The sequence below is a fragment of the Mobula birostris genome, chromosome 3 (genome assembly GCF_030028105.1).
Source record: "Mobula birostris isolate sMobBir1 chromosome 3, sMobBir1.hap1, whole genome shotgun sequence".
NCBI classification, from domain to species: Eukaryota; Metazoa; Chordata; class Chondrichthyes; order Myliobatiformes; family Myliobatidae; genus Mobula; species Mobula birostris.
Window position 1 is genome coordinate 162,261,943 of NC_092372.1, and position 26,987 is coordinate 162,288,929.

A 26,987-nucleotide genomic window follows, 5' to 3' on the forward strand; every position below is an offset into this window, starting at 1 on the left:
ATCCAGTCTATTGGCTGTGTCCTTCAGGACACAATTACCTGCTTGAGTTATGATGCTACCAAGTAATTCTTGCTGATGTATTTCAAGGTTCCCCATCCTGAGGATGCTCTTTAACTACGCCAGTGCTTGTTCCAGATCAACAAGAAACACTGATTCACCTACTGTGGGAGGATAGTAGGTTGCAATCAAGAACTATTTTTTTCTCTATTAATGTGTCACTATGAGACATTAGAGTATGAAGTAAATGTTGCAAGACTCTCAGAACTATTCCCTACTGCATTCAAATAATACTGTGACTGGACATACTCAGATTACAATGGAGCCAGGCACATTGCTTGTAAGGGATGAATCTCTAAATACAACCATGTCAAGCTTTTATCTCCTAATTTAGGTCCCCGTGTTTTTTATTTGAGGAAATCTTCATAAAGTTACACAGCAAGAGGTCCTTCCAGCCAAGAGTCTACACTGCCCAATAAAACCCTTTTGACCAATTAACCTATTAAATGGTATATCTTTAGCATGTGGGAGCAACCCAGAGCATCTGGAGGAAACCCAAGCAGTAACAGAGAGAACATACAAACTCCTTACAGGTAGTAGGGGAAATGAACCTAGGTTGCTGGTGCTGTAATAGTATTATGCCAAGATGTTTACAGAGAGGTGGAAAAGCCTGAGGCCTGGTGCCAGGAAAATAATCTCTTCCTCAATGTCAACAAGACAAAAGACATGGTTATCAACTTCAGGAGAACATGCAACACTCACATCCCTCTTTGCATCGATGACACAACAATGGAAACCGTAGCAGCAGTTTCAAACTCCTAGGAGTGTACATCTCATGCAACCTCTCATGGTCCAAGAACACATCCTACACAATCAAAGCTCAAAAATAACTCTGCTTTCTGAAGGCGGCTGAAGAGAGTTGGACTATACACATCAATACTCATGACCTTCTACAGATGTGTAGTAGAGAGCATCCTAACATGCTGCATCCCTGCATGGTACAGAAGCTGCACAGCAGCGGACAGGAAGGCTCTACAACAGGTAGCCAAACCTGCCCACACGTCACTGGCACCAGCCTACCTGCCATCAAGGACACATACACAGAAAAGTGCCAGAAAAAGGCTTGTAACATTACGAAGAATCCCAACCATCCAGCTCATGGACTATTTGTCCCACTCTCATCAGAAAGAAGACTACAGAGCATCCACGCCAGGACCAAGAGACTCAAAAACAGTTACTTTCCTTCAGCAACAAGGCTGATCCACACCCTTCACCGCTACTTTTTCATTTCCTGTCAGAGTGATCTTACACACGAGTTTACAGACACTCACGTGCCTAGCATTACTTTATAAACATATAACCAATGTATATTAGTAAGTGATCTCATACATTTATATTTACTATATTTTTAACTGTTTTTTTAAATCTTATTTTGGTTTTCTTTTGTTGTGCTGCATTGGATCCAGAGTAACAATTATTTCATTCTGCTTTACACTTGTATACTGGAAATGACATTAAATGATTTTAAAACTTACTTACTTGTAAACCTTACTTGTGTTTGGTCTTATGGTAGTGGCTTGGGCGAGTGATTTGCTTGGGCAATTCAGTGTTACCACAAGTCTGAAGTCACATTTACACCAATCTGCATAAGGATGATGGGGAGACTAGCTACATTATTCGATTTTATACAGAGTACTAACTGAGCTTGAATTCCACAGCTGAAATGGGACTTGAACTCACCTTTAGATTGTCTTTCCAGGTTACATTGTTATTATGGTGTCAATTTAATCACCGTGGCACTGCAGTACAGTATCTCTTTAGAGTGTTAATTTTTAAAAACTTTCTAACAAGCTCATTTCCATTACCCATCCAAGACCCTGTCTTTGTACACTGTAAAGTTTATGTTATACCTATGTTTGCTTCTCTTCATTTATTCTGAGAAATTGATAATATCTGTTATAATAGTAATACACACAGAATGCTGGAGGAACTCAGCAGGCTAGGCAGCATCTATGGAAAAGAGTAAACAGTTGACGTTTTGGGCCTAACCTGCCGAGTTCCTCCAGCGTTTTGTGTCTACTTTGATTTCCAGCATCTGCAGATTTTACCTTGTTTGAAATACCTGCTATAAGGCTGGACAGCTTAGAAAAGTCAAATTGTAATGGATTATAATTAAATTCTAAAAGAACAACAGAATGAATCATATTGCCTAAAGACTTAAGAACATTCAGTGTTACAGTGGCATGCAAAAGTTTGGGCACCCCTGGTCAAAATCTGTTACTGAATAGTTAAGTGAGTAGAAGATGAACTGATCTCCAAAAGTCAAAGTTAAAGATGAAAGCAACACACATCAAAGTTGCTGGTGAACGCAGCAGGCCAGGCAGCATCTCTAGGAAGAGGTACAGTCGACGCTTCAGGCCGAGACCCTTCGTCAGGACTAACTGAAGGAAGAGTTAGTAAGAGATTTGGTTAGTAAGAGTTAAAGATGAAACATACTTTTCAACATTTGAAGCAAGATAGTGTATTATTTTTGTTTTGTACAATTTTAGAGTGAAAAAAAGGAAAGAAGCACCATGCAAAAGTTTGGGCACCCCAAGAGATTTGAGCTCTCAGATAACTTTTACCAAGATCTCAGACCTTCATTAGCTTGTTAGGGCTATGGCTTGTTCACAGTCATCATTACGAAAGGCCAGGTGATGCAAATTTCAAAGCTTTATAAATACCCTGACTCCTCAAAACTTGTCCCAACAATCAGCAGCCATGGGCTCCTCTAAACAGCTGCCTAGCACTCTGAAAATTTAAAATAAATGATGCCCACAAAGCAGAAGGCCATAAGAAGATAGCAAAGCGTTTTCAGATAGCCATTTCCTCAGTTTGTAATGTAATTAAGAAATGGCAGTTAACAAGAACGGTGGAGGTCAAGTTGAGGTCTGTAAGACCAAGAAAACCTTCCAAGAGAACTGCTCATAGGATTGCTCGAAAGGCAAATCAAAACCCCCGTTTGACTGCAAAAGACCATCAGGAAGATTTAGCAGACTCTGGAGTGGTGGTGCACTGTTCTACTGTGCAGCGACACCTGCACAAATATGACCTTCATGGAAGAGTCATCAGAGGAAAACCTTTCCTGCGTCCTCACCACAAACTTCAGTGTCAGAAGTTTGCAAAGGAACATCTAAACAAGCCTGATGCATTCTGGAAACAAGTCCTGTGGACTGATAAAGTTAAAATAGAACTTTTTGACCGCAATGAGCAAAGGTATGTTTGGAGAAAAAAAAAGGGTGCAGAATTTCATGAAAAGAACATCTCTCCAACTGTTAACGGGGTGGATTGATCATGCTTTGGGCTTGTGTTGCAGCCAGTGGCACGGGGAACATTTCACTGGTAGAGGAAAGAACGAATTCAATTAAATACCAGCAAATTCTGGAAGCAAACATCACACTGTCTGTTAAAAAAAAGCTGAAGATGAAAAGAGGATGGCTTCTACAACAGGATAATGATCCTAAACACACCTCAAAATCCACAATGGACTACCTCAAGAGGCACAAGCTGAAGGTTTTGCCATGAATCTCACAGTCCCCCGATCTAAACATCATCGAAAATCTGTAGATAGACCTCAAAAGAGCAGTGCATGCAAGACAGCCCAAGAATCTCACAGAACTAGAAGCCTTTTGCAAGGAAGAATGGGTGAAAATCCCGCAAACAAGAATTGAAAGACTCTTAGCTGGCTAAAGAAAGCATTTACGAGCTGTGATACTTGCCAAAGGGGGTGTTACTAAGTACACCCTATCCTCGTTATATGCGAGGGATACGTTCCTCGAAGTTGACGCATAATGTGAATAATTATTTAAATAGGGAAAATAGGGATGATTCCAGAGGGCTTCCTAAATATGTTTTATCTGTAACCTATTCACATTTTTATACCAATTCGACACAAAAGCAGAACTACAAGACAACATTTGTATTATATTTAATCAATTTAAGGTAATATTCAATGTAATAAGTTATAGAAAGTTAACATCCTCTGGTGTACAGTACTCACCAACAGTGGCAGGTGTGTTTGCTCCAGGAGATGAGTGGTTGTTGTGGTGTCGGGCAGCTTTACATAGATAAGGTCGTTGGTTGTGGTCGTCAGGAAGCACAGCAAGGGATGCAAGACTCAAAGAACTCTTAGAACTGCCGGCAGCAGAAAGATTACAGCGATTTGCATAAAGCGGTGACGGTTGTTTGCTTAGCAACATTTTGTTTTTCAGCATAAATTTGCTTGTAGGGAAGAAGGGTTGACGGCAGGGAACGACTGAAATGCTGACTCCGTTCTAAACTTGGGTCCATGTCCATCGCCATTTGTGTTCCGACTTCCACCATTCCCTCACTGTTGGTAAACTCCCGGGATTTTCAAAATCGTCTGTTGCTTGCAGCATCTGAGAGAGAGTTCGCCGTAAAAAAATACGTATGCCTTGAATGTGGATTACACCAGTCGAGTGGCTGAATCAGCGACGTTGTGTTAGGCGGCAGGAAACGCACTGTTATGTAAGGATGAATGCTGTCCAAATGTTTAGGATGGGCTGTCGCATTGTCAAGCAACAAAAGAACTTTAAAGGCAAGATTCTGCTCCCAGCAGTAGATGCCCTGCTGTTTATAATTTCCAACTTTTTTTCCCCCCAAGTCTTAAAGCGGTTCTCTGCTGTTCGGCTGACAGCCCAAGACATGACATCGGACACTTAGGAGGCATAATTAAATATTTCAAGCACAAAATCACTGCTCCGTAGGTAACACCAACAGAAGTTTAAGATCGCGCATCCACACCTTGCCAAAACCAATGCAAGAGTGGCGGGAGAGAGATTATGAGGCGCGCGCACCTGACCTGTATTGGTGGGAAAGCGGGGCTTCTCACCCCAACAGTGAGACTGTGAGGTGTGCACATGTGACTTGTATTGGCGGGAAGGCAGAGCTCCTCGTATAACCGTGAGTTTTGGATGCATGTAACAAGACCTTGGTAGAAATGGTTCCTCGCGTAACTGTGAATCCGCATAGTCTGAAGACGCATACAACGAGGATAGAGTGTACTGACCATGCAGGGTGCCCAAACTTTTGCTTTGGGCCCTTTTCCTTTTTTGTTATTTTGAAACCAAAAAAGATGGAAATAAAAAAGTAATCTTGCTTAAAATATTAAAGAAATGTTTCATCTTTAACTTTATGCCTTTTGGAAATCAGGTAATCTTTTACTCACTTAGCTATTCACAGTTACAGAAATTTTGACCAGGGGTGCCCAAACTTTTGCATGCCACTGATACCCAGTTGACTGAAATTTCACTTCTTAAATTTAATCATTCAAATGATACAGACATCAGTGGCAAAGTTATTATTTATCTTCCACCCTCAATCACTTTGAGCCAGGCAGCTCACTGGGTCATTTTGAAGGTCAATAAATTAGCTGTGTTTCAATGACAATCACGTAGTTTAATTGTCACCAAACCACCACTAACTTCTTTTTCCAAATTCCTACTTCAATTTCAACTCTTTTTGCTGAAGTGGTTGAATTCAAACTCATGCTTCTGGAGCAACAGTTCTGGCCCCTGGAATGCAAGTCAGCTGATATTAAGCTTACTATATCCTCAAAAGGATCTCAAATGTTAGTAGAAAAATAATGTCCTCACAAACTTCAACTGAGTAATAATACAAGATTATATTGTTTACACAGCTTTGTTGGCTATGAAACCAGTGGCGCCAAATTACTGGCATAAAGAAATAATGTCCCCAAAATTTTGTTTCATTTTTAGATTAGATTATGAGGACACTCAGTCCTCGTTTATTGACATTCAGAAATGCATGCATGCATTAAGAAATGATACAATGTTCCTCCAGAGTGATATCACAAAAAAAACAGGACAAACCAAAGACGAACACTGACAAGACCACATAATTATAACATATAGTTACAGCAGTGCAAAGCAATACCATAATTTGATAAAGAGCAGACAATGGGCATGGTAAAAAAAAGTCTCAAAGTTCTGATCGACTCCCGATAGTCCCAAAAGCAGGCGGCAAAAGGGAGAAACTCTCCCTGCCATGAACCTCCAGGCGCCGACAACTGCTGATGCATTGGAAGCACCTGACCACAGCAGACTCTGAGTCCGTCCGAAAACTTTGAGCCTTTGACCAGCCCTCCAACACTGAGCACCATCTCTGCTGAGCGCTTCGACCCCACCCCAGCTGCCGAGCAACAAGCAAAGCCAAAGACTCGGGGCCTTCTCCTCCGGAGATTCTGGATCACACAGTAGCAGCGGCAGTGAAGAAGGCATTTCAGAAGTTTCTCCAGATGTTTCTCCGTGCTCTCATATCTGTCTCCATCAAATCAGGATTGTGCGTGGCACCCTACTTGATAGATAACAGATATCATTCACCGGAGTGGCCACTGCGTCGCACCACCATCTTCCCCTCCTTACATATGATATCACTTGTCATTCATATTAAAGATTTGGATGAGAATATTATTGAAATAGAAACATAGAAACATAGAAAATAGGTGCAGGAGTAGGCCATTCAGCCCTTCGAGCCTGCACCGCCATTTATTATGATCATGGCTGATCATCCAACTCAGAACACCGCCCCAGCCTTCCCTCCATACCCCCTGACCCCCGTAGCCACAAGGGCCATATCTAACTCCCTCTTAAATATAGCCAATGAACTGGCCTCAACTGTTTCCTGTGGCAGAGAATTCCACAGATTCACCACTCTCTGTGTGAAGAAGTTTTTCCTAATCTCAGTCCTAAAAGGCTTCCCCTCTATCCTCAAAATGTGACCCCTCGTTCTGCACTTCCCCAACATCGGGAACAATCTTCCTGCATCTAGCCTGTCCAATCCCTTTAGGATCTTACACGTTTCAATCAGATCCCCCCCTCAATCTTCTAAATTCCAACGAGTACAAGCCCAGTTCATCCATTCTTTCTTCATATGAAAGTCCTGCCATCCCAGGAATCAATCTGGTGAACCTTCTCTGTACTCCCTCTATGGCAAGGATGTCTTTCCTCAGATTAGGGGACCAAAACTGCACACAATACTCCAGGTGCGGTCTCACCAAGGCCTTGTACAACTGCAGTAGTACCTCCCTGCTCCTGTACTCAAATCCTCTCGCTATAAATGCCAGCATACCATTCGCCTTTTTCACCGCCTGTTGTACCTGCATGCCCACTTTCAATGACTGGTGTATAATGACACCCAGGTCACGTTGCACCTCCCCTTTTCCTAATCGGCCACCATTCAGATAATAATCTGTTTTCCTATTTTTGCCACCAAAGTGGATAACTTCACATTTATCCACATTAAATTGCATCTGCCATGAATTTGCCCACTCACCCTACCTATCCAAGTCACCCTGCATCCTCTTAGCATCCTCCTCACAGCTAACACTGCCACCCAGAAATGATTAGTAAGTGTGCTGATGACACTAAATAGAAGGTATCATTGACAGTGAAGATGGCTATCAGGATTTATAGAGGTAGCTTGATCAACTGGGCAAGTAGGCCAGTGGAAGTTGCAGTAAGGCAAGGATTAAAGACAACGTCCAGGCAAGAATATCCTGGGCCAGTTGTAGTCAAGCCAGACCTTTGAAGAAAGTTCACCAGAGCCAATCCTGATTACTGCTGATAAGTGAAAATGACTGGCAGTGTGTAATCAACCTAGGGGAAAAAAAAGCTCCATTTACACAGTAGAGGGTGCAGGAGACAGACAAGATAGGAATGTCAGAAGGATATGAAATACACCCAACAACAAAGGGACAATTGCTTTCCTAACTACAAAATATTATCAGTTGTCAGCTTGTAGCTTCTACTAACATCTCTACTGTGAATGCCAATTGATCTTACAAGTAAGGAATTCAACCATATACAGTACAATTTACTAAATGGTCAATATCCCCAACTGATGAGTCAATTCTGTATAAAAACAGTGGTTTTCTCTCCTGGTTTCAGAACAATAAGGTGACAGGGGCCTTGGTGCTTTCCTTGCGCACAAAATATGTTTGAGTCATAACAGTGCACATGGCGACAATGGGCCAAGGAATGGCAAATGGGGTTTGATCAGAAAAGTGCGAAATGTTACACTTCGGGAAGACAAATGAGGGTAGGACTTTCGCAGTGAATGGCAAGGCTCTGCAGAGTGATGTAGAACAGAGAAGCTTAGAAATACAAGAGCATAGCTCCTGTAAGGCAGTGTGGAAAGTAGAGAGTAGTAAAAACAGCTTTTAGCACTCTGGCCTTCATTAGGTAGGGCACTGAGCATAGAAGTTGGGATGTTATTTTGTACTTGTACAGCAAGTTGGTGAGGCTACATTTGAATTATTGTATTCAGTTTTGTTCAGTGTGCAAAAGGAAGAAATGATGAGGATACTGCTGAAACGCAAAGGTGTGAGATACAGGAAGGTTGAAGCAGGACATTTTCCACTACAGCATGGAAGAATGAGGGGTAATGTTAGAGGTGCATAAAAGTATGAATGGCAAAGGGTGGATTGCAGTCTTTTTCCCCAGGGTTGGGAAATCAAGTACTAGAGGGCAAAGGTTGAAGGTGAGAGGGGGTGATTTATTTGGTATCCAAGGGACAACTTTTTCACTCAGTTGTTAGTATATGGAATGAGTTGCCAGAGAAATGATTGAGGCAGGAACATTAACATTCACAAGGTACTTGGACAGGTAAATGGATAGGAAAGGTTTATAGGGATATGTAGGGATATGTGCCAAATGCAGGCAAATGGGACTAGCTTAAATGGGAATCTTGGTCAGATCAATTGAAACAAAAAACTTGTTTCTCTGCTGAACAATAATGATCAGTGGGATTGTTGTTTCTAAATATTTGTTTTGCCTTTAAGTGTGTACTAGTTTGTGTTATAATATCCCTCACTCCATAAGAACTTCTACAAAATAACTTTTTGAAACTGTTGATATTCAAAGCAGCAAAAGAAAATTAAGTGAATCAGAACATTAATACAGTGGAAAGAACTACCACTTATACAGTGCCTTTAATGTAGCAAGTACAGCCCAAAGTTAAATGGTTTGAAAGTATTTAGACAACAATGCAAAATATGGAAAGATCTGAATAAAACAAAAAAAAAGGTTGGTGACCAGAATCCAGAGGATATTAGCACATACAGATATGAAGATGACTGTGCACGAGTTAGAAGGGCACTAAAGTAAGATACAGGAGAATGGCTAGTAGTACATTGCATCCTCCAGGCAAGACTGTTCTAAGAACACGATTATCACAGAATAGCTGAGAGAGGTCAAAGCCTGTGGTTACAGGTGGAAATAGATGATCCTACTAATTACAGTTACATGGACCAAAGCCAACCTCGTATTCAAATATAACCTCGCCCTTACAAATAGCCCAGTTGGGTTTCAGATAGCCGCCAAGTGATTGAATTTACGCGAACTGAAGACTCTAGGTTTAATTTTTTCCACCCCCTAATTTTTGCATAACAAAGTTTTTTAAAAATGAAAACCAAGATGCCTACTGACACAACTGCCACAGCTCTACACACTGCCCTTACACATCTGGAAAAGAGGGGTGCTTAAGCGAGAATGCTGTTCTTGGACTACAGTTCAGCATTCAACACCGTAATTCCCTCCAGGCTCGACAAGAAGGCCTTTACCCTGCCTCGTGAAGCTGGATCCTGGACTTCCTGTGAGGTTGCCAACAGGTGGTAAGAGTGGGCTCCCTCACCTCTGCCCCTCAGGATTGTGTCCTAAGCCCCCTCCTTTGCTTTCTGGATACTATCACCACCCACAGCTTCAATCTGTTAATTAAATTTTCTGACAACAATACACTGATCTCAAATAATGAGCCAGCCTACAGAGAAAACTTCATCACCCTGACACAGTGGTGTCAAGAAAACAACCTCTCCCTCAATGTCACAAAAACAAAGGAGCTGGAGGTGGACTACAGGAGGAATGGAGACAGGCTAACCCCTATTGACATTAATGGATCTGGGGTTGAGAGGGTGAACAGTTCCTCAGCATAAACATCACCGAGGATCTCACCTGGTCAGTACCTACCACCTGTGTGGTGAAAAAGGCACAACAGAGCCTCTTTCACCTCAAGACGGTTGAAGAAGTTTGGTGTGGGCACCCAAATCCTAAGAACTTTCTACATTGAGATCATTCTGACTGGCTGCATCACTGCCTAGTATGGGAACTGTACTTCCCTCAATTGCAGGACTCTGCAGAGAGTGGTGCAGACAGCCCATCGCATCTGTAGATGTGAACTTCCCACTATTCAGGACATTTACAAAAACAGGTGTGTAAAAAGGGACCGAAGGATCATTGGGGACCCGAGTCACCCCAACCACAAATTGTTCCAGATGCTACAGCAGCATAAAAGCCAGGACCAACAGGTTCTGGAATAGCTTCTTCTACTAGGCCAGCTTCTTCTACCAGGCCATCAGACTGCTTAACTCATGCTGATACAACTGTATTTTTTTGTTATATTGACTATACTGTTGTACATACTATTATAAATTACTATAAATTGCACATTGTCACAGAGACATAATAAAGATTTTTACTCCTCATAGCTATGAAGGATGTAAGTAATAAAGTCAATTCAGTTCAAGATCTACACATCAAAGTTGCTGGTGAACGCAGCAGGCCAGGTAGCATCTCTAGGAAGAGGTACAGTCGACGTTTCAGGCCGAGACCCTTCGTCAGGACTAACTGAAGGAAGAGTTAGTAAGAGATTTCAGTTCAAGATGTTACTTTCTATCCCACTGACCTTTCACTCTCCTCCTTTCCTGCCCCTATAACTGAAAACCTTTATAGTGAAAGGTAACATTTCAGACTGATAATCTGTTTTTCCTCTCTCCACAAATATTGCCTCACCTCTCCATTTTTAGCACTTTCATTATATTTTATCTTCTAATTTTAACCTACAGAAATGGCCAAGAATCTTAACCAAGGAGATTTTCTTTTAATTTGGAGACGTTCAGGTAGAACATTCAAAAAACTTGCACCATTTCAAGAAGTTTTTTAAAAAGTAATTGAAGGTTAAATTTTCTAATAATTTAATTACTTAAACTAAAATAATTTTAAATTCTCATCAATAATGTTTTCAAAAATGTTGACAGGTCCAACATGGAAGCTGCAAATTATTCTGAACTAGATCAAGTCTAAGCCATTGAATCCAATCATAGTAGGATTCTCCAGGACAATGCCACATAATCATCCTCTGAGATCCTGTGGAAAGGAGATTCCTAATCTAGCAATTTGAAGGAAGGGAAGGAACTCAGTTATTTTCATCAGCTTAAGCCATTTTACTATATTTTATGTTTTCTAGTTGTTCAGTGCATTTTTCAAAAATTGCATTTTAAAATGTACTAAATTTAAAGCAATTTCAATATTTGTTGAGATCAGAGGAATTTAGAAATGATTACAAAATCCCAGACATTGATATGATTGAGTAGGGTAGATTGAGCCTAAAGGCTGGCATTGTGGCACAACTAATAAGAGCCGTACTCTCATAACTCTTGAGCTTGGATACTGGTTGTATTGAGTTTGAAAGTCCTCTGTGATTATGTGGGTTTCCTCCTCATGCTCTAGCTTCTCCCACACCTCAATGATATGCAGCTTAGTAGGTTAATTGGCCTCTAATTTTCTCCTATTTGGCAAAATCTCAGAAGAGTCGACAGGAACAGGAGAACAAGGCGGCACTGATATACAGTAGTTTACTGGCCAGTGCAGACTTCGTGGGACAAATTTCTGTTTGTGCTGTATGATTTTATGTATCTATTCTGGGGAGTAGGATCAGGTAATCAGGTTGGCTCCTTGTATTGGTATTTTACATTCATGCTTAAAAGTTTTCACTACCAAAGGAAGTTTTCCAAAACTAAAAAAAACTGTGACACCGGATGAGAAGTCCCTATGTGCTACATCATAACATTCTAGTATCTACAGAACTCAGTGCCTATAAACAGCCTCCCTGAAAAAAAATGCAACTTTTACATAATTCTCCAACATTTTTATTGAAAGAATTTTTCTAGTTAGGAAAGCTAAAGAAAAGCTAACATCTTTAGAAGTTTATAATAGGGGCAGGAGCTGGTTAATTCAAAAAAATAACCAGCCCTTAAAACTGCTTATCTGTGACCACCTCATTATCATATACCACTGTGTCAAGAAAGCAGGTGCCAATACACAGGAATCCATGGAAGAGATATACTTTGCAAACTAACAACTTTTCTACTGACTTGTAAAATACATTATCCAACAATGTAACATCCATTGATATTTTAATGCCACTAAAACAAGCCAGTGGATGTGGGACATTCTGGTTCTGTACCACTGTAACTACAAAGAGGAAACAATATATAACGTGCATGTTAATTAACCGTCGTTGAAATTGTTCCTTTCCACCTTGCAGAAAAATTGGTTTATGCAACTCCTTCTCCAGACTACAATTTGATTACAGATACATTTCCCTCATCTTGTCCTTTCAGCAAAGAGCCATTCCCTTAGTTTAAGACTTCTGATCAAATGTCATTGGTTTGAAAATGGAAGGCATTAGAAAAAGAGGCTTTAAAATAAGAAAACCTAGATAACTAATGCTTTGATAATTCTCCAGATTCCCACAAATTTGAACAAGGTTCAATAAGACAGAAAAAAGGTACAATTCTGTTATTTGAAGACAACAGGAATCTGTATGCCAGTTAACATCTCTGACAAGAAAAACATCATAAGTTATTATTTTTAAAGGAAGCTGAGTGTTTTGCTAAAATAACTTGAATTTTACCAAGTAAGCAGCTTGCGAAAAGGAAATCACAAGAAATCTATGGGTGCTTAGAAAAGTCTAGAAAGTATTTGTAAGACATCACATCTAAGATTACTGTGGAAAATAAAAGCTCTGTATCGGAGGCAGTAGATTGGAAAGGGTAATAAACCTTTGCCTCAGAGGAAGGAGAAATAAACATTCTTTTTCTAGTTGACAAGATGTAAAATTGATGAATCACAGATCAGTGTTGGAGCTTTACTTTCTTTTAAAAAGAGCTTATATAATTACTTAAGAACATAAGAATGCCAAATCTACTGACAACACAAAACAATAATTTATGAAAGAGACACCAGAAATCTGAAGTGACATAGATGAGTTAGCTGGGAGGGTAGAGATCTGGCAAATGGAGCATAACGCCATAAAATATGAGAGTATCCAATACTGAAGGAAAAACATTTTCTGAGTGAGGGCAGACTACAAAGTTCCAAAATGCAGAAGAATCTGCATTTACTCAGTGCAGGTACTGCAATTAATTAGGAAAACTAACAAAACATTATTGTTCATTGCTTGAGAAATTGAGTAACAAAGCAAGAATGCTACACTTCAGCTAAACAGGCCACTGGCAAGATCTCAACAGGATTATTGTATATCCTTGGTCTCCTTATTTAAGGAAGTATGTTAATCCTTGGAAGTAGTTCAGGGAAGATTCAACAAATTAATATTTGGAACAGGTGAGCTGTCTTCACAGATGCTGTTTCAAATGCTGATGACTTCCTGCTATTGTTTTGTCTGGGTTTTTCCAGCATCTACAGTATTTTTGCTTTTATTTCTACCCATTTCACTGTTATCACCAATTACAAATTGCAGTAACTATGAACACTTCCATGCTTTTCCTCATAACTATGGAAACACATATGCTCCCTCTAAAGGCGAGAGACTGCACAAAATAGTTTATCTAGATTTTGCTGCTTCAAAGAAAATATATTATTTCATTTGTAATAATGACAAAAACATATTAAAGATATTTTGCTTCACTAGTACACCTTGTAAGCACATACGAATTCTTCATTTCTATAAATCAAGATATTTTCAGTTACACTACCTTGAAGAATCCTGCTGCCTATACTTGAAATCTTGGAGAATGAACTAGAAGTAACAAACTGATCCCAACAACCATATTTGAATATATAGGATAGGATACGTGTAGAGTTCCATGTATCTAGACTTTGCCATGCTCTGTCTGGTGTAAACTTGTTGAATGCCAGCTCGCAGATCATCCCATATCTGATCCAGGCCTATCTGCTTAAGCCCATGTGGATTTTGGCTCTTGTTTGATGACATTTTGTTTCCTTATAGGTTTCTAAAGCAAGGTTCACAGTCAGTAAAGATATTCCTCCATGAGATGTAGCTGTACAGATTCCCGTCAACTTCCCAGTTAACAGCCAATAAATTTTACTTCCTCCAAATTGGCCAGACTCAACCTCGTCAAACCTGTAACAGAAATTACAAGTTTCAAACATAGGAAATCACTCAGCATTTTTCATTTTAGGATTATTACAAAACATATTTTTAAACTACATTTTCATTTTAAGGCCAGATTACAATATTCATTATTATAAATATAAAGCAAGGTATCAGCCATATAGCAACATTTTTAAAAAAACCAAGTACCATGACAAATAAGTTAACATGATCTCCAGTTTTTATCTAAACTTGTAGACACAGCAAGTCTATGGTGCCTTATCAATCATTGGTGCTATTTAATGACATTAAATTTAGCTCCTTATGGTGCAAAACTACAGCATGTTATATTAAGTATTTAAAATAATTTTGAATTTAGTCTATTGCAATTAGGAAAATATTTTTTAAAAGAACTTCACAAAATCAAGGTAGTTGGCAGAAGAGACTTTGATTTCAAATAAATATTGAAAAGCAGAATTATTAAATATGAACATGAACATAATATATTCAGGAAATAATAACAAGTATACCAGGCATAATATACCGAGCAAATAAGAAATCCGTGAGCTGCACGATCACCACAAATTACTAGCTGAATTATGCTGCTTTGATAAACTATGCCAAAAACACAATTTGGTATTAATCTCTAGATCAAAAATTATGGTATCTGTTCTGTTAAAACTGATATAATGTTCCAATACTCTATGTTTAATGAGATTAAGTTCCAAAATGCCGCTTAACATCAAAAAAGTAGAAAAAAAGCATAGAAACTTGCTCAAATCTTAACTCCACAATAAAACTATTCTGTATAATTTTTGGGTATTTTTAAATCACTTTTCTCTCTTTCAAAGAGATATCCTTTTTTTTAGTTCTAACTTGACTAATTAATCTCATTTATTTTTACTTTCTTGTTCCTTTAAACTTAAATCTCATTGCTTGTTGAGATAGACAATTGACCTAGCAACAATATGCTAGCAATCCCCTTCAATTCAACAAGTTATCGATTCACACTTGTAGTCCAAATAACCGATAATTAAAAGGCGATGAAATACCTGAGAAATATGCCATTCCAAAGTTTGCTAATAATCTCCAATTGGGTTCATCTTTGATTAAGAGTTCAAGAGCTTCATATTATAGCAATGCCATTGAACATCAATGGGCATAGTTTTCAGTTGTTTCAAAGGATGGATATTAACATCCATTTCAATGTAGTTCTGTGGGAATCCTTAAAGCCTTTCTGGTGAATATCCATGCAATTGCTGTAGATGTTCATTACCAGAAGTACTTTTACTTCAGAATATTATATGGACATGCTCAGCCCCTTTTTAAGGAGGCACACTATCCTGCATCCTGATTTTCAGTATTCAAGAAACACTCCAAAACCTATTCTAATAATCAGAAAATCCAGTTCATTGATGCACTTCCTTTAAATAAACCTTTAGCTTGGTCTTGAAATTCTGTATACAAGCGTCTTAATTTACCTTATATAAACAGGTGCATGAATGTAGTACCTATATATCCTTTGTTACAATTTCCTTGCTACCAACAAAATAAATAATGATTTTAAAAATATGGGCAGGCCAAAGGACTGGAGCCTTCAACAAATCCCAGTTTGATATGATGTGTATTTTAGCTATCTATTTCTTGTCTTATTACCGATTAGTATATATTTTTCCAGTCTCCAAACATAAGGTTAGTAAGTATATTGAAATTCAGTATCTTACTGGCTTCAACTCATGGTTATGAATTTTGTATTGAGGACTGAATCAAAATAGGAGGTCCACTATTCAAGGCAGAAAATGATTTATTCACCCAAAAGGTTAGTACAGCTTCAGAGTTACCTCTCCAAGGAAGATATGGAAGCTCAGACGCTGAATAAAGATCCTTGAGTTATGAAAGGGTTCTGTTCATGGGAACTTGGTAACCCAAATAGTTACCAAGTTGAAAATGGAATATAGTGCATGGAAGAGTCTCAAAGAAACAGTTGTGACTACAGAACAAGGCAGCATGGGTAGAGTGGCCAACAGCCAGTCTCACTAACTCAGTGAGTGAATTAGCAAATCTGCTTAATGCTCCCAGGGCAGCTCGGCTGAGGAAAGGCCCAAGAAATGCCCTGCTACCACCCAGCAAATGGAGACTATAGCAGCAAGCAAATCCAACATGTTGGGTCACCCAAATGTTTGTCAATATGTACAGCTGTACACAAGGCAGGTGTTCATAAGCTGTGGAAAAACTGTACAATCAGGATCAAGACAGATGGAATTTTGAATATTCAAGAAATATGATTTAGTGAGTTAAAGTGATGTCAAGGTAAAAGATCAGCTATAATCATAGTCATACTTTATTGATCCCGGGGGAAATTGGTTTTCGTTACAGTTGCACCATAAATAATTAAATAGTAATAAGACCATAAATAATTAAATAGTAATATGTAAATTATGCCAGAAAATAAGTCCAGGACCAACCTATTGGCTCAGGGTGTCTGACCCTCCAAGGGAGGAGTTGTGAAGTTTGATGGCCACAGACAGGAATGACTTCCTATGACGCTCTGTGTTGCATCTCGGTGGAATGAGTCTCTGGCCTAATGTACTCCTGTGCCCAACCAGTACACTATGTAGTGGATGGGAGACATTGTCCAAGATGGCATGCAACTTGGACAGCATCCTCTTTTCCTGCTTTTCCTCACTCTATAATCCAAGTAGGATTTTGATGTTAAATCTATTTCTTATGTATTTTGATGACAGTTTTCAGTATTATGGAAGTAAATAATAATTTCTTAACCTTTTCTCACCCAAATACAGAGGTTATTCAACCTTCAATACTGCATTTACTATCAAAGTAAGGCACCAATGCTCCTAGATTCCAGGACTCAATTCCCAAGGAGCCCCTTCCCTCTAGCTCAATATCCCCAATATCCAAGTACTCTTAATTATTTTTCCCTTGAGCTCAGATCACAGGACCTGTTCTATTACTCATGAAATCCTTCATCTCTTTTGTGTCCTCAGAACTGCCTGAATGCTTATTTTTCCCAACAGACATGCACGCACCTGAAAGAGGTATAAAAAAAATGGGCTAAATATGTCGTCCAGATAAATATATTCCTTCAAGATCCAAAAGAAAGCAGAAAAATAAACAATGCATGTCAGGCTTGCAGGTAAAATACAGTTCCATCAGCACCTACTATGACATACATCTTAGAAATTTGGAAGCCTATTATGGTAGCACACTGATGTTGGAGGTAGTTCCTAGAGTGTTTCCATTTCAAAAAATGCATCAATTCTAAAAATGTATATCCTCAAGTGACCACTTTGGTAAACAAATCCATGGTTCTATAGCAATTTAAGAAAAAAAACTGTGTCACCTCAATTTTCCAACTGACTATCCTCTACACTTTCATTGTTACACCAATTAGTAAAATGTTAATTATCTATGAAATTCAGTCATAGAGTATGTACTAAAAAAAAGCATGCCAGTCCACTGAATTCATGCCAAACCTCTAACACCCCTCTAAACCAATTCTATGTTCTACCTTGTATCCCTAACCTCTTCCTCCTGATTATCCATGGGATAATTTCTTGTAGCCACTTTACTGACCATCTGGCATATCTGTGTCATATGAGAAGAAACCAGATAATTTGGGGAGTTGGGCAGAGGCACACTGGAACAGCGAAAATGTGCAAATAGAAATTGGGTCTCTGGAGTACAATGGTTAACATTGCTGCTACTACACCATCCTCAGTCTTTTTATAAACTTTCACAACTTTTGATCCAGTGAAACTACCCCAATAGTCCCAAGATCTCTTCAAAAGTAAACAAAGACAAGCAATCTTAGAAGTAAAAACAAATGATCTAACTGAATATAGTCCACAGGTTAAAAGTTACATCCAGGTTGTCAACAGTCTGTCTCAGTTTAAGTCAGAGAGGAAAAGGGCACACTCTCAGACCAGAGGAATGTCCATTCAGAACAGAGAGAAGGAGAAACTTCTTTAGCCAGAAAGTAGTGAATCTGTGGAATTCTTTCCTACAGGTGGTTGTGGAGAGCAAGTTATTGATCTTCTGGAGGCAGAAGCTAAGTTAAGATGGCACTAAACGGCGACTCCTTTGCCTGCATCTTCGGAAACAGCTCTACTTCTATCTTTAATATCTTTATTTTTCCCTTTCAAGGTTCTTTTGAAGACCCTCACCTGGAGTTACAGGGAGACTTCGGTTCTTTGCAGGAATGGGACCCATTCTTGGGGTTTCAGGACCAGCCGTTGTTGTTCAATATGCCAAGGGTTCGGCCTGAGAGTCTTACTCGTATTTGGAAGCCTAAGATGTCGGGGCTCTGGAGACGGGCGGATCGAGGGCCAATGTCATGACAGGAGACTTGTGTGCTGACGGGGAGGGCAGAAGATCTTGCGCTGTGGGCCCAAAGACTCAAGATCTTTGCAATCTTCAGGCACAGAGCTCGTAAAAGGCGATGAAATGGACTTTTTAACATCGTAAACCAGCGGGCTGTTGGTATGTCTCCCGCTCGCTGTGATAATGGGGGACACTTCCCTCTCCCTAATTAGGGAGAGAGAGAAAACCTGTGGTCTGTCGAATAACGGATGAAATGCGAGTATTCAGGGTAACTGCAAGTCTGCGTCTTTGCTATCACCACACTTCTCTGCTTGTGCTCGGTAGCAGGTACACTTTTTTTTTGCTGGGGGGGGCAAGGGAATCGTTGCTTGCTGCCGCTTACATGCAGGAGGGGGGAGGAGCAGGGGTGTGAACTTTGGGGTTCTCACGTTTAACTGTCATTCATTCTGTGGGGCACTTCTCTGTTTTTGTGGATGTTTGCGAAGAAAAAGCATTTCAGGATGTATACATTTATCTGACATTAAATTCAACCTCTGAACCTTTGAGTCTATTTAAAGTGGAGGCTGATCAGTTCTTTTTTAAAAACGCAAACAACAGGAATTCTGCAGATGCTGGAAATTCAAGCAACACACATCAAAGTTGCTGGTGAATGCAGCAGGCCAGGCAGCATCTCTAGGAATATGCAGAAACGAGTTCGGTGGGGCAGGAGCAAGCTGAGACAATAGGTCTACCAGGACAGGCAGGTTTGTGGATCTTGGGTAGGAGGTAGAAACGGATATGCAGAAACGAGTTCGGTGGGTTCAGCATCTCTAGGAATATGCAGAAACGAGTTCGGCATCCTAGAGATGCTGCCTGGCCTGCTGCGTTCACCAGCAACTTTGATGTGTGTTGGTTGATCAGTTCTTGATTAGTCAAGGATTCAAAGGTTATGGGGAGAAGGTAGAGAATGGGGTTGACAGAGATAATAAATCAGCCATCATGGAATGACAGAGCAGGGTCAAAGGGCCAAATGATCTACTTCTGCTCCTTTGTCTCAGAGTATTATGGAATTGGTGGCTACAGGAGAAACCAAAAACAACTGCTTTGCTTTTACTGAAACTTAGATAGAAGAAATTTCTGACCAATGCCGAGTGTTAGGTTTGCAGTTTGACAATTTAGAGACAATTGAGAAGTCAAGCGTGGTTATGTGGAGCAGAATTGGGTGTCACCTGCATACCTTTGGGAACTAACATTGCGCTGCTGAATTATAATATGGGGATGCTAGCAAACAGAAGTAAGTAGGGAGACAACACACATCAAAGTTGCTGGTGAACGCAGCAGGCCAGGCAGCATCTGTAGGAAGAGGTGCAGTTGACGTTTCAGGCCGAGACCCTTCATCAGGACTAACTGAAGGAAGAGTGAGTAAGGAATTTGAAAGTTGGAGGGGGAGGGGGAGATCCAAAATGATAGGAGAAGACAGGAGGGGGAGGGATGGAGCCAAGAGCTGGACAGGTGATAGGCAAAAGGGGATACGAGAGGATCATGGGACAGGAGGTCCGGGAAGAAAGACGGGGCGGGGGGGGGGACCCAGAGGATGGGCAAGAGCTATATACAGAGGGACAGAGGGAGAAAAAGGAGAGTGAGAGAAAGAATGTGTGCATAAAAATAAGTAACAGATGGGGTACGAGGGGGAGGTGGGGCCTAGCGGAAGTTAGAGAAGTCGATGTTCATGCCATCAGGTTGGAGGCTATCCAGACGGAATATAAGGTGTTGTTCCTCCAACCTGAGTGTGGCTTCATCTTTACAGTAGAGGAGGCCGTGGATAGACATGTCAGAATGGGAATGGGATGTGGAATTAAAATGTGTGGCCACTGGGAGATCCTGCTTTCTCTGGCGGACAGAGCGTAGATGTTCAGCAAAGCGGTCTCCCAGTCTGCGTCGGGTCTCGCCAATATATAAAAGGCCACATCGGGAGCACCGGACGCAGTATATCACCCCAGTCGACTCACAGGTGAAGTGTTGCCTCACCTGGAAGGACTGTTTGGGGCCCTGAATGGTGGTAAGGGAGGAAGTGTAAGGGCATGTGTAGCACTTGTTCCGCTTACAGGGATAAGTGCCAGGAGGGAGATCAGTGGGGAGGGATGGGGGGGACGAATGGACAAGGGAGTTGCGTAAGGAGCAATCCCTGCGGAATGCAGGGGGGGGGTGGAGGGAAAGATGTGCTTAGTGGTGGGATCACGTTGGAGGTGGCAGAAGTTACGGAGAGTAATATGCGATGCTCTTAAACGCATCTCCCCCATTTCACGTACATCTGCTCTCACTCCATCCTCCCGCCACCCCACTAGGAATAGGGTTCCCCTGGTCCTCACCTACCACCCCACCAGCCTCCGGGTCCAACATATTATTCTCTGTAACTTCCGCCACTTCCAACGGGATCCCACCACTAAGCACATCTTTCTCTCCCCCCCTCTCTCTGCATTCCGCAGGGATCGCTCCCTACGCAACTCCCTTGTCCATTCGTCCCCCCCATCCCTCCCCACTGATCTCCCTCCTGGCACTTATCCGTGTAAGCAGAACAAGTGCTACACATGCCCTTACACTTCCTCCCTTACCACCATTCAGGGCCCCAAACAGTCCTTCCAGGTGAGGCAACACTTCACCTGTGAGTCGACTGGGGTGATATACTGCGTCCGGTGCTCCTGATGTTGCCTTTTATATATTGGCGAGACCCGACGCAGACTGGGAGACCGCTTTGCTGAACATCTACGCTCTGTCCGCCAGAGAAAGCAGGATCTCCCAGTGGCCACACATTTTAATTCCACATCCCATTCCCATTCTGACATGTCTATCCACGGCCTCCTCTACTGTAAAGATGAAGCCACACTCAGGTTGGAGGAACAACTCCTTATATTCCACCTGGGTAGCCTCCAACCTGATGGCATGAACATCGACTTCTCTAACTTTCGCTAAGGCCCCACCTCCCCCTCGTACCCCATCTGTTACTTATTTTTATGCACACATTCTTTCTCTCACTCTCCTTTTTCTCCCTCTGTCCCTCTGAATATACCTCTTGCCCATCCTCTGGGTCCCACCCCCCTTGTCTTTCTTCCCGGACCTCCTGTCCCATGATCTTCTCGTATCCCCTTTTGCCTATCACCTGTCCAGCTCTTGGCTCTATCCCTCCCCCTCCTGTCTTCTCCTATCATTTTGGATCTCCCCCTCCCCCTCCAACTTTCAAATCCCTTACTCTTCCTTCAGTTAGTCCTGACGAAGGGTCACGGCCTGAAACGTCGACTGTACCTCTTCCTAGAGATGCTGCCTGGCCTGCTGTATTCACCAGCAACTTTGATGTGTGTTGCTTGAATTTCCAGCATCTGCAGAATTCCTGTTGTTTAAGTAGGGAGACAGATCCCTTGTAAATACCAGAAGTTTTACAAAATGTCATATTGATACTAAAGTAAAAAATGGCATAGCTTTTCTTGTTATAATAATATAGACAATAACATTAAATGACTCAGATAATTCAAGCCATACTCATTAAGCCTTTGGTCCAATTTCACAATATGACAATACAATCAGATGAATTCTTAAAAAAAAATCACCTCAACTTCACCATTGAGCATTCTTGAATCCACTTTTTGTGGAAAAGCCTTTCATAAGTACCCAAGGACTAAAATAGTTTTCTTCATAAATAATAGCGATGTCACAATCAGAAGTCTTGCAGTGCTGGCATTAGTAGTCAACATATAATAATCCTATGTAAGATTAACTTTAGATTACCTTCCCAGGATGTGCAACAATGATGAAAGATCAATCTACTGAGTTCATTATTAGATGTTTTCCAGGATACCTGCATCACACGCTTCAGTTACCTCCCATCATACTGACATGAGTCACATCATAATCCAAATTAAGATCAATGAACCATGACAGCTTGCCAAAATGTACCTACTGAGCCACTATTACCTGGGTGAATGTATATGTGAAAGGATGTGACATGAATGACAGTGGGAAAGCCTTTATGATGCAAGTGGCTATGTGCATGTGGGGGTGCTGGGGAAATGCAAAATACTACATTTTGTAATACAACTGACTACAATCAAAAAGGATATTAAGTGGAATTTCACTGCACCAAATTAGAGTTTCTAAGAAATTTCTGCACACACAAACTGGAAAATAATGTTGACAATAATAGGAAACAAGCTACCTTAATTATTCAATCCATTTGTGTAAATGGGCTAAAGCAGCACCACTCACTCCAATTCATCACAGATGTTGCCTGATCTGCTAAGCACTTCTGGTACTTTCTGCTTTAGAATCTAATTCCAGAATTCTATTTTTTTGGCTTCAAAAATAAAACACTGAATGACTGCTATAGCATACCTAATGCTTTCCCAATGTCTTTACCCTATAAAAGCACAACAGTGGTTAGGCATAGTAACTAAAAATCTTTTATATAGCAGCTTCAACACGAGAATAAACACCAAAGTACTTTGCAGAAGCATAATACAGTCGGCCCTTCTTACCCGTGAGGGATTGGTTCCGGGACCCCTCGCGGATACCAAAAAACGTGGATGCTGAAGTCCCTTATTCAACCTGTCTCAATACGGTGGACCTTATGACTCAGTGGAACCCTGGACCATATTTAACCTGTCTCAGTGCGGTGGGCATTAGGACCCGGCGGCGGAGCTCTGAATCTGCAGTGTTTCTGTTCACCAAAATACTCACAATCACGATTGAAAATAAAAAGTGGAAATAATAAAGCGATCAGAAAGAGGTGAAATGCCATCGGTCATTGGAAAAGCGTTAGGCTACAGTCGGTTAACAATCGGAACAGTTTTAAAGGATAAAATGAGAAAGGCGCTGCCCGGTTAAAGCTACAATTGTTACTAAGCAACGCAGTGGTTTAATTATTGGGTTTTGGGTTTTTGATCCTCCACATCAACCCGGCAGGGATGGACAGTGCGCTCAGAAGCCATCTGTCACTAGATCGAACTCGGGAACTTCCGTTCCCGAGCCTGGCGCTGAAACGTATGTTAAGTATTTTATATGTATAGAAAGGTAAAATATATACTATATACTAAGACAAACGTTTGACTAACTGACACTAAATAATACCGGATGTACCTGTTCCGACTTACTTAGTAAGAGAAGTTCCGTTTTTTTTCCGATCCCGATCCACGATAACCTACGCACATCCTCACATATACTTTAAATCATCTCTAGATTACTTATACCTAATACAATGTAAATGCTATGTAAAATAGTTGTTATACTGCATTGTTTAGGGAATAATGACAAAAAAAAGTCTGTACATGCTCAAACAGCAAGTGCTGGAAGAGCACTTCCGGGTTTTCTCAACTCGCGGTTGGTTGAATTCGCGCATGAGGAACTCGCGGATAAGGAGGGCCGACTGTACTACAGGAGCAGACACTGAGCCAGAGATGACATTTTGATAGTTGACTAAAATCTGGGATCATTTATTTTAATGCAATCTGCTACTTACACTCTGTAACACGTGTTGTAGCTTCACAATCCTGGCCTGTTCCTGATATGCTCTTCTATATTCGTCAGATTAAGGATTTCTCACTTGAGTAAATTTGGAGGTGGGTGGGGATGTGCTAGGCTATGATAGATCAGACTAGTTAAATATGATCGTATGCTACTCATATCCCAGATACACTGTTTTGAACTGCTTGTGCTATTTGAAACTATTGACATTAGGGCCTCAGCATGAAAAACAGACTTCTGTTTCTCTGAAGACTGTTACTTGAATACTTCCTTAACAACTGCCATTAACAATTGTATTTGCCACAGGTAAAATAGCATGCATAAAGGCAAGTATGTTTCCCCTATCATTTAACAAAGGATTTAATAACTTTTCAAAACGGAGTAAAGTGTGTATGAAGAGCAGGAAACTGGAAAGAACAAAGATCTTTCAAAGAGCTAGCTATACGTTTCAAGTTGTGTGGTTTTATTAATAGGCTTAAAGTCTACATTCTATAAAGCTTGTACATCGAGATTTTTATTTAATTTACTACTACTACAATCACTTTGCTCCCTTACATCAATTTTCTCAGATGCCAAGGCTCAATAATGGCTTTAGCAACTATAACACTGACACTCCAAACAAAGTTCAATAGTTTAATTTCTTTTCCATGTTATGCTCATCCATTTGATATGGCAAATCTTTGGTATGGCAAATCTATGAAGAATAATTGAACAAGAGAAATGCAAAAGGGGAGTACGATACATTCTGAAATAATTTGAGGCATCTAAATATACCTTTGCTTAATTACCTTTTGCCAAGTATGCTTGGAAACATATATACAGTGGTTACTTAAGTCATCCTTATATCATACAGTGTATTATGAAATATATAATTAGTTTGTTGTTATCACAATATAAAAAGCTACTGAACATTTTACTGTGCAATACGGCTTTGTTTACCATTTCTTCTTAACCCTGGTTTTCAGTAAAAACTGTGTATTGAGTTCTTCAAATTATATGGACCTTCAACATTACTTGGATAAACTGCATTCTAAAATTTCTCAGTGATCTGGAGCCTACCATTTAAATTATCAAAATGAAGAGGAGGCAGTCTCCATATTACACATGGGTCCCGTTCATGAGAACTATCTGCAAGTCAATTTTTCTTTAAGTTAGAAACATCCATTTTCTAAAGCCACCCATATCTACAAGTCTGTGGTGGCCAGTGCGATCATGTTTGCTGTTGTGTGCTGGGGCAGCAGGCTGAGGGTAGCAGACACCAACAAAATCAACAAACTCATTCGTAAGGCCAGTGATGTTGTGGGGATGGAACTGGACTCTCTGACAGTGGTGCCTGAAAAGAGGATACTGTCCAAGTTGCATGCCATCTTGGACAATGTCTCCCATCCACTGCATAATGTACTGGTTGGGCACAAAGTACATTCAGCCAGAGACTCATTCCACGGAGATGAAACACAGAGCGTCATAGGAAGTCATTCCTGCCTGTGACCATCAAACTTTACAACTCCTCCCTTGGAGGGTCAGACACCCTGAGCCAATAGGCCGGTCCTGGACTTATTTCCTGGCATAATTTACATACTACTATTTAACTATTTATGGTTTTATTACTATTTAATTATTTATGGTGCAACTGTAACGAAAACCAATTTCCCCCGGGATCAATAAAGTATGACTATGACTACTATGACTAACACATTGCTCTGCATACACTTCCTAAAAATCATTTCACAACACTACCCATAATTAAACTAATGGAAAATGCACAGTAACCAGTTGTTAATGGATACTGCAAAACATTTTATTACTTTGACAAATTCTTTAAAACCATGTTTGCACAAGGGTGGATTTTCATGTCAGAACTTCAATCACCTGGATCGTCCCTGTAATCATCTTCAGAGCTATATACAAAACTCTGAAGCTAATGAGAGGCACCCAATTACAATGGTCTTGAGACAACCAAATTCTATTAACTTCCATTTTCTAATAACAAGGGATCTATAGCTCAGAAACATCGATTGTAATTATTAGTAAGGATGTACATATTTTTGTCTATCATAATAAACAAATGGCATGTTGGAACTGCTATAAATTCGCAAGTTTCATTAAAAGCAGAATAGATTTTTGAATGAATTAATTATTCTTCATGAAAAATAAAGCCTGGTTTTGATAAACTAAATGGTAGACTTCAGATAATTGAAGAACTCAATGGGAAGATTGGTAATCAGAATAAGAAGAGAGCAATTAAAGTGAGTTTATTTCAAAAGGCAACAATCTTACAAAACAATTGCATTTATTACAAGATGAAGCTGAAGCTAGACTTACATACTTTGGTACTTATGAACTTAATCAAGCAACATTAATACACAATGCAACAGTAACAATCATAAATGATACAGAATGCAAGGAAAATGATTTCTCAACAGCCATGAAGAAATTTACAATCACTGTTCAGCATACAAGATGTTCTGTATTCTGAACAAAACGAACTTACGGAGGATAAATGGACAATTCAACTTCACCTTGAACAAATGCATTTTTCTTGAAACAAAGTATAAATTTTAGGCATTCAATTGAGTTTTTGGCTATTCTCTTTTCTCAGTTCCTCTGTATCTGCTGCATGTTCTCAGAATGAGGCTAGAAAATTTGGCAAGTCTTCCTTTTTCAAAGAACGGGGTTTCCCTTCCACCTCCATCAATGCTGTCCTCACCTGGATCTCCTCCATTTCCTGCACATCTGCCCTCACCCAACCCCTCACCGCCTTAACAGTGATCCCTCACCTGGCCCTTATCCCTGTAAGCAGGTCAAGTACTACACCTATTCCTACATCTCCTCCCTCACCAACCATTTATGGCTTCAAACAGTCCTTCCAGATGAGGAGACACTTCACTTGTGAGTCTGGTGGGATCATCTACGCTATCCTGATGTAGACCAGATGTTAATTAGGAGACTGC

At 40.4% G+C, this 26,987-nt stretch overlaps 1 protein-coding gene across 1 annotated transcript in view; it reads right to left on the reverse strand.

Annotated features, from left to right (window-relative positions):
- The window catches only part of LOC140195384 (cullin-1), a 125,335-nt gene that overhangs the window by 87,446 nt on the left and 10,902 nt on the right, over positions 1 to 26,987 (reverse strand). Inside the window, exon 2 of the mRNA XM_072253596.1 lies at positions 13,946 to 14,235. Coding sequence (XP_072109697.1) covers positions 13,946 to 14,085 — 140 coding nt within the window. The 5' untranslated portion in view covers positions 14,086 to 14,235. The remainder of the gene's footprint in view (positions 1 to 13,945; positions 14,236 to 26,987) is intronic.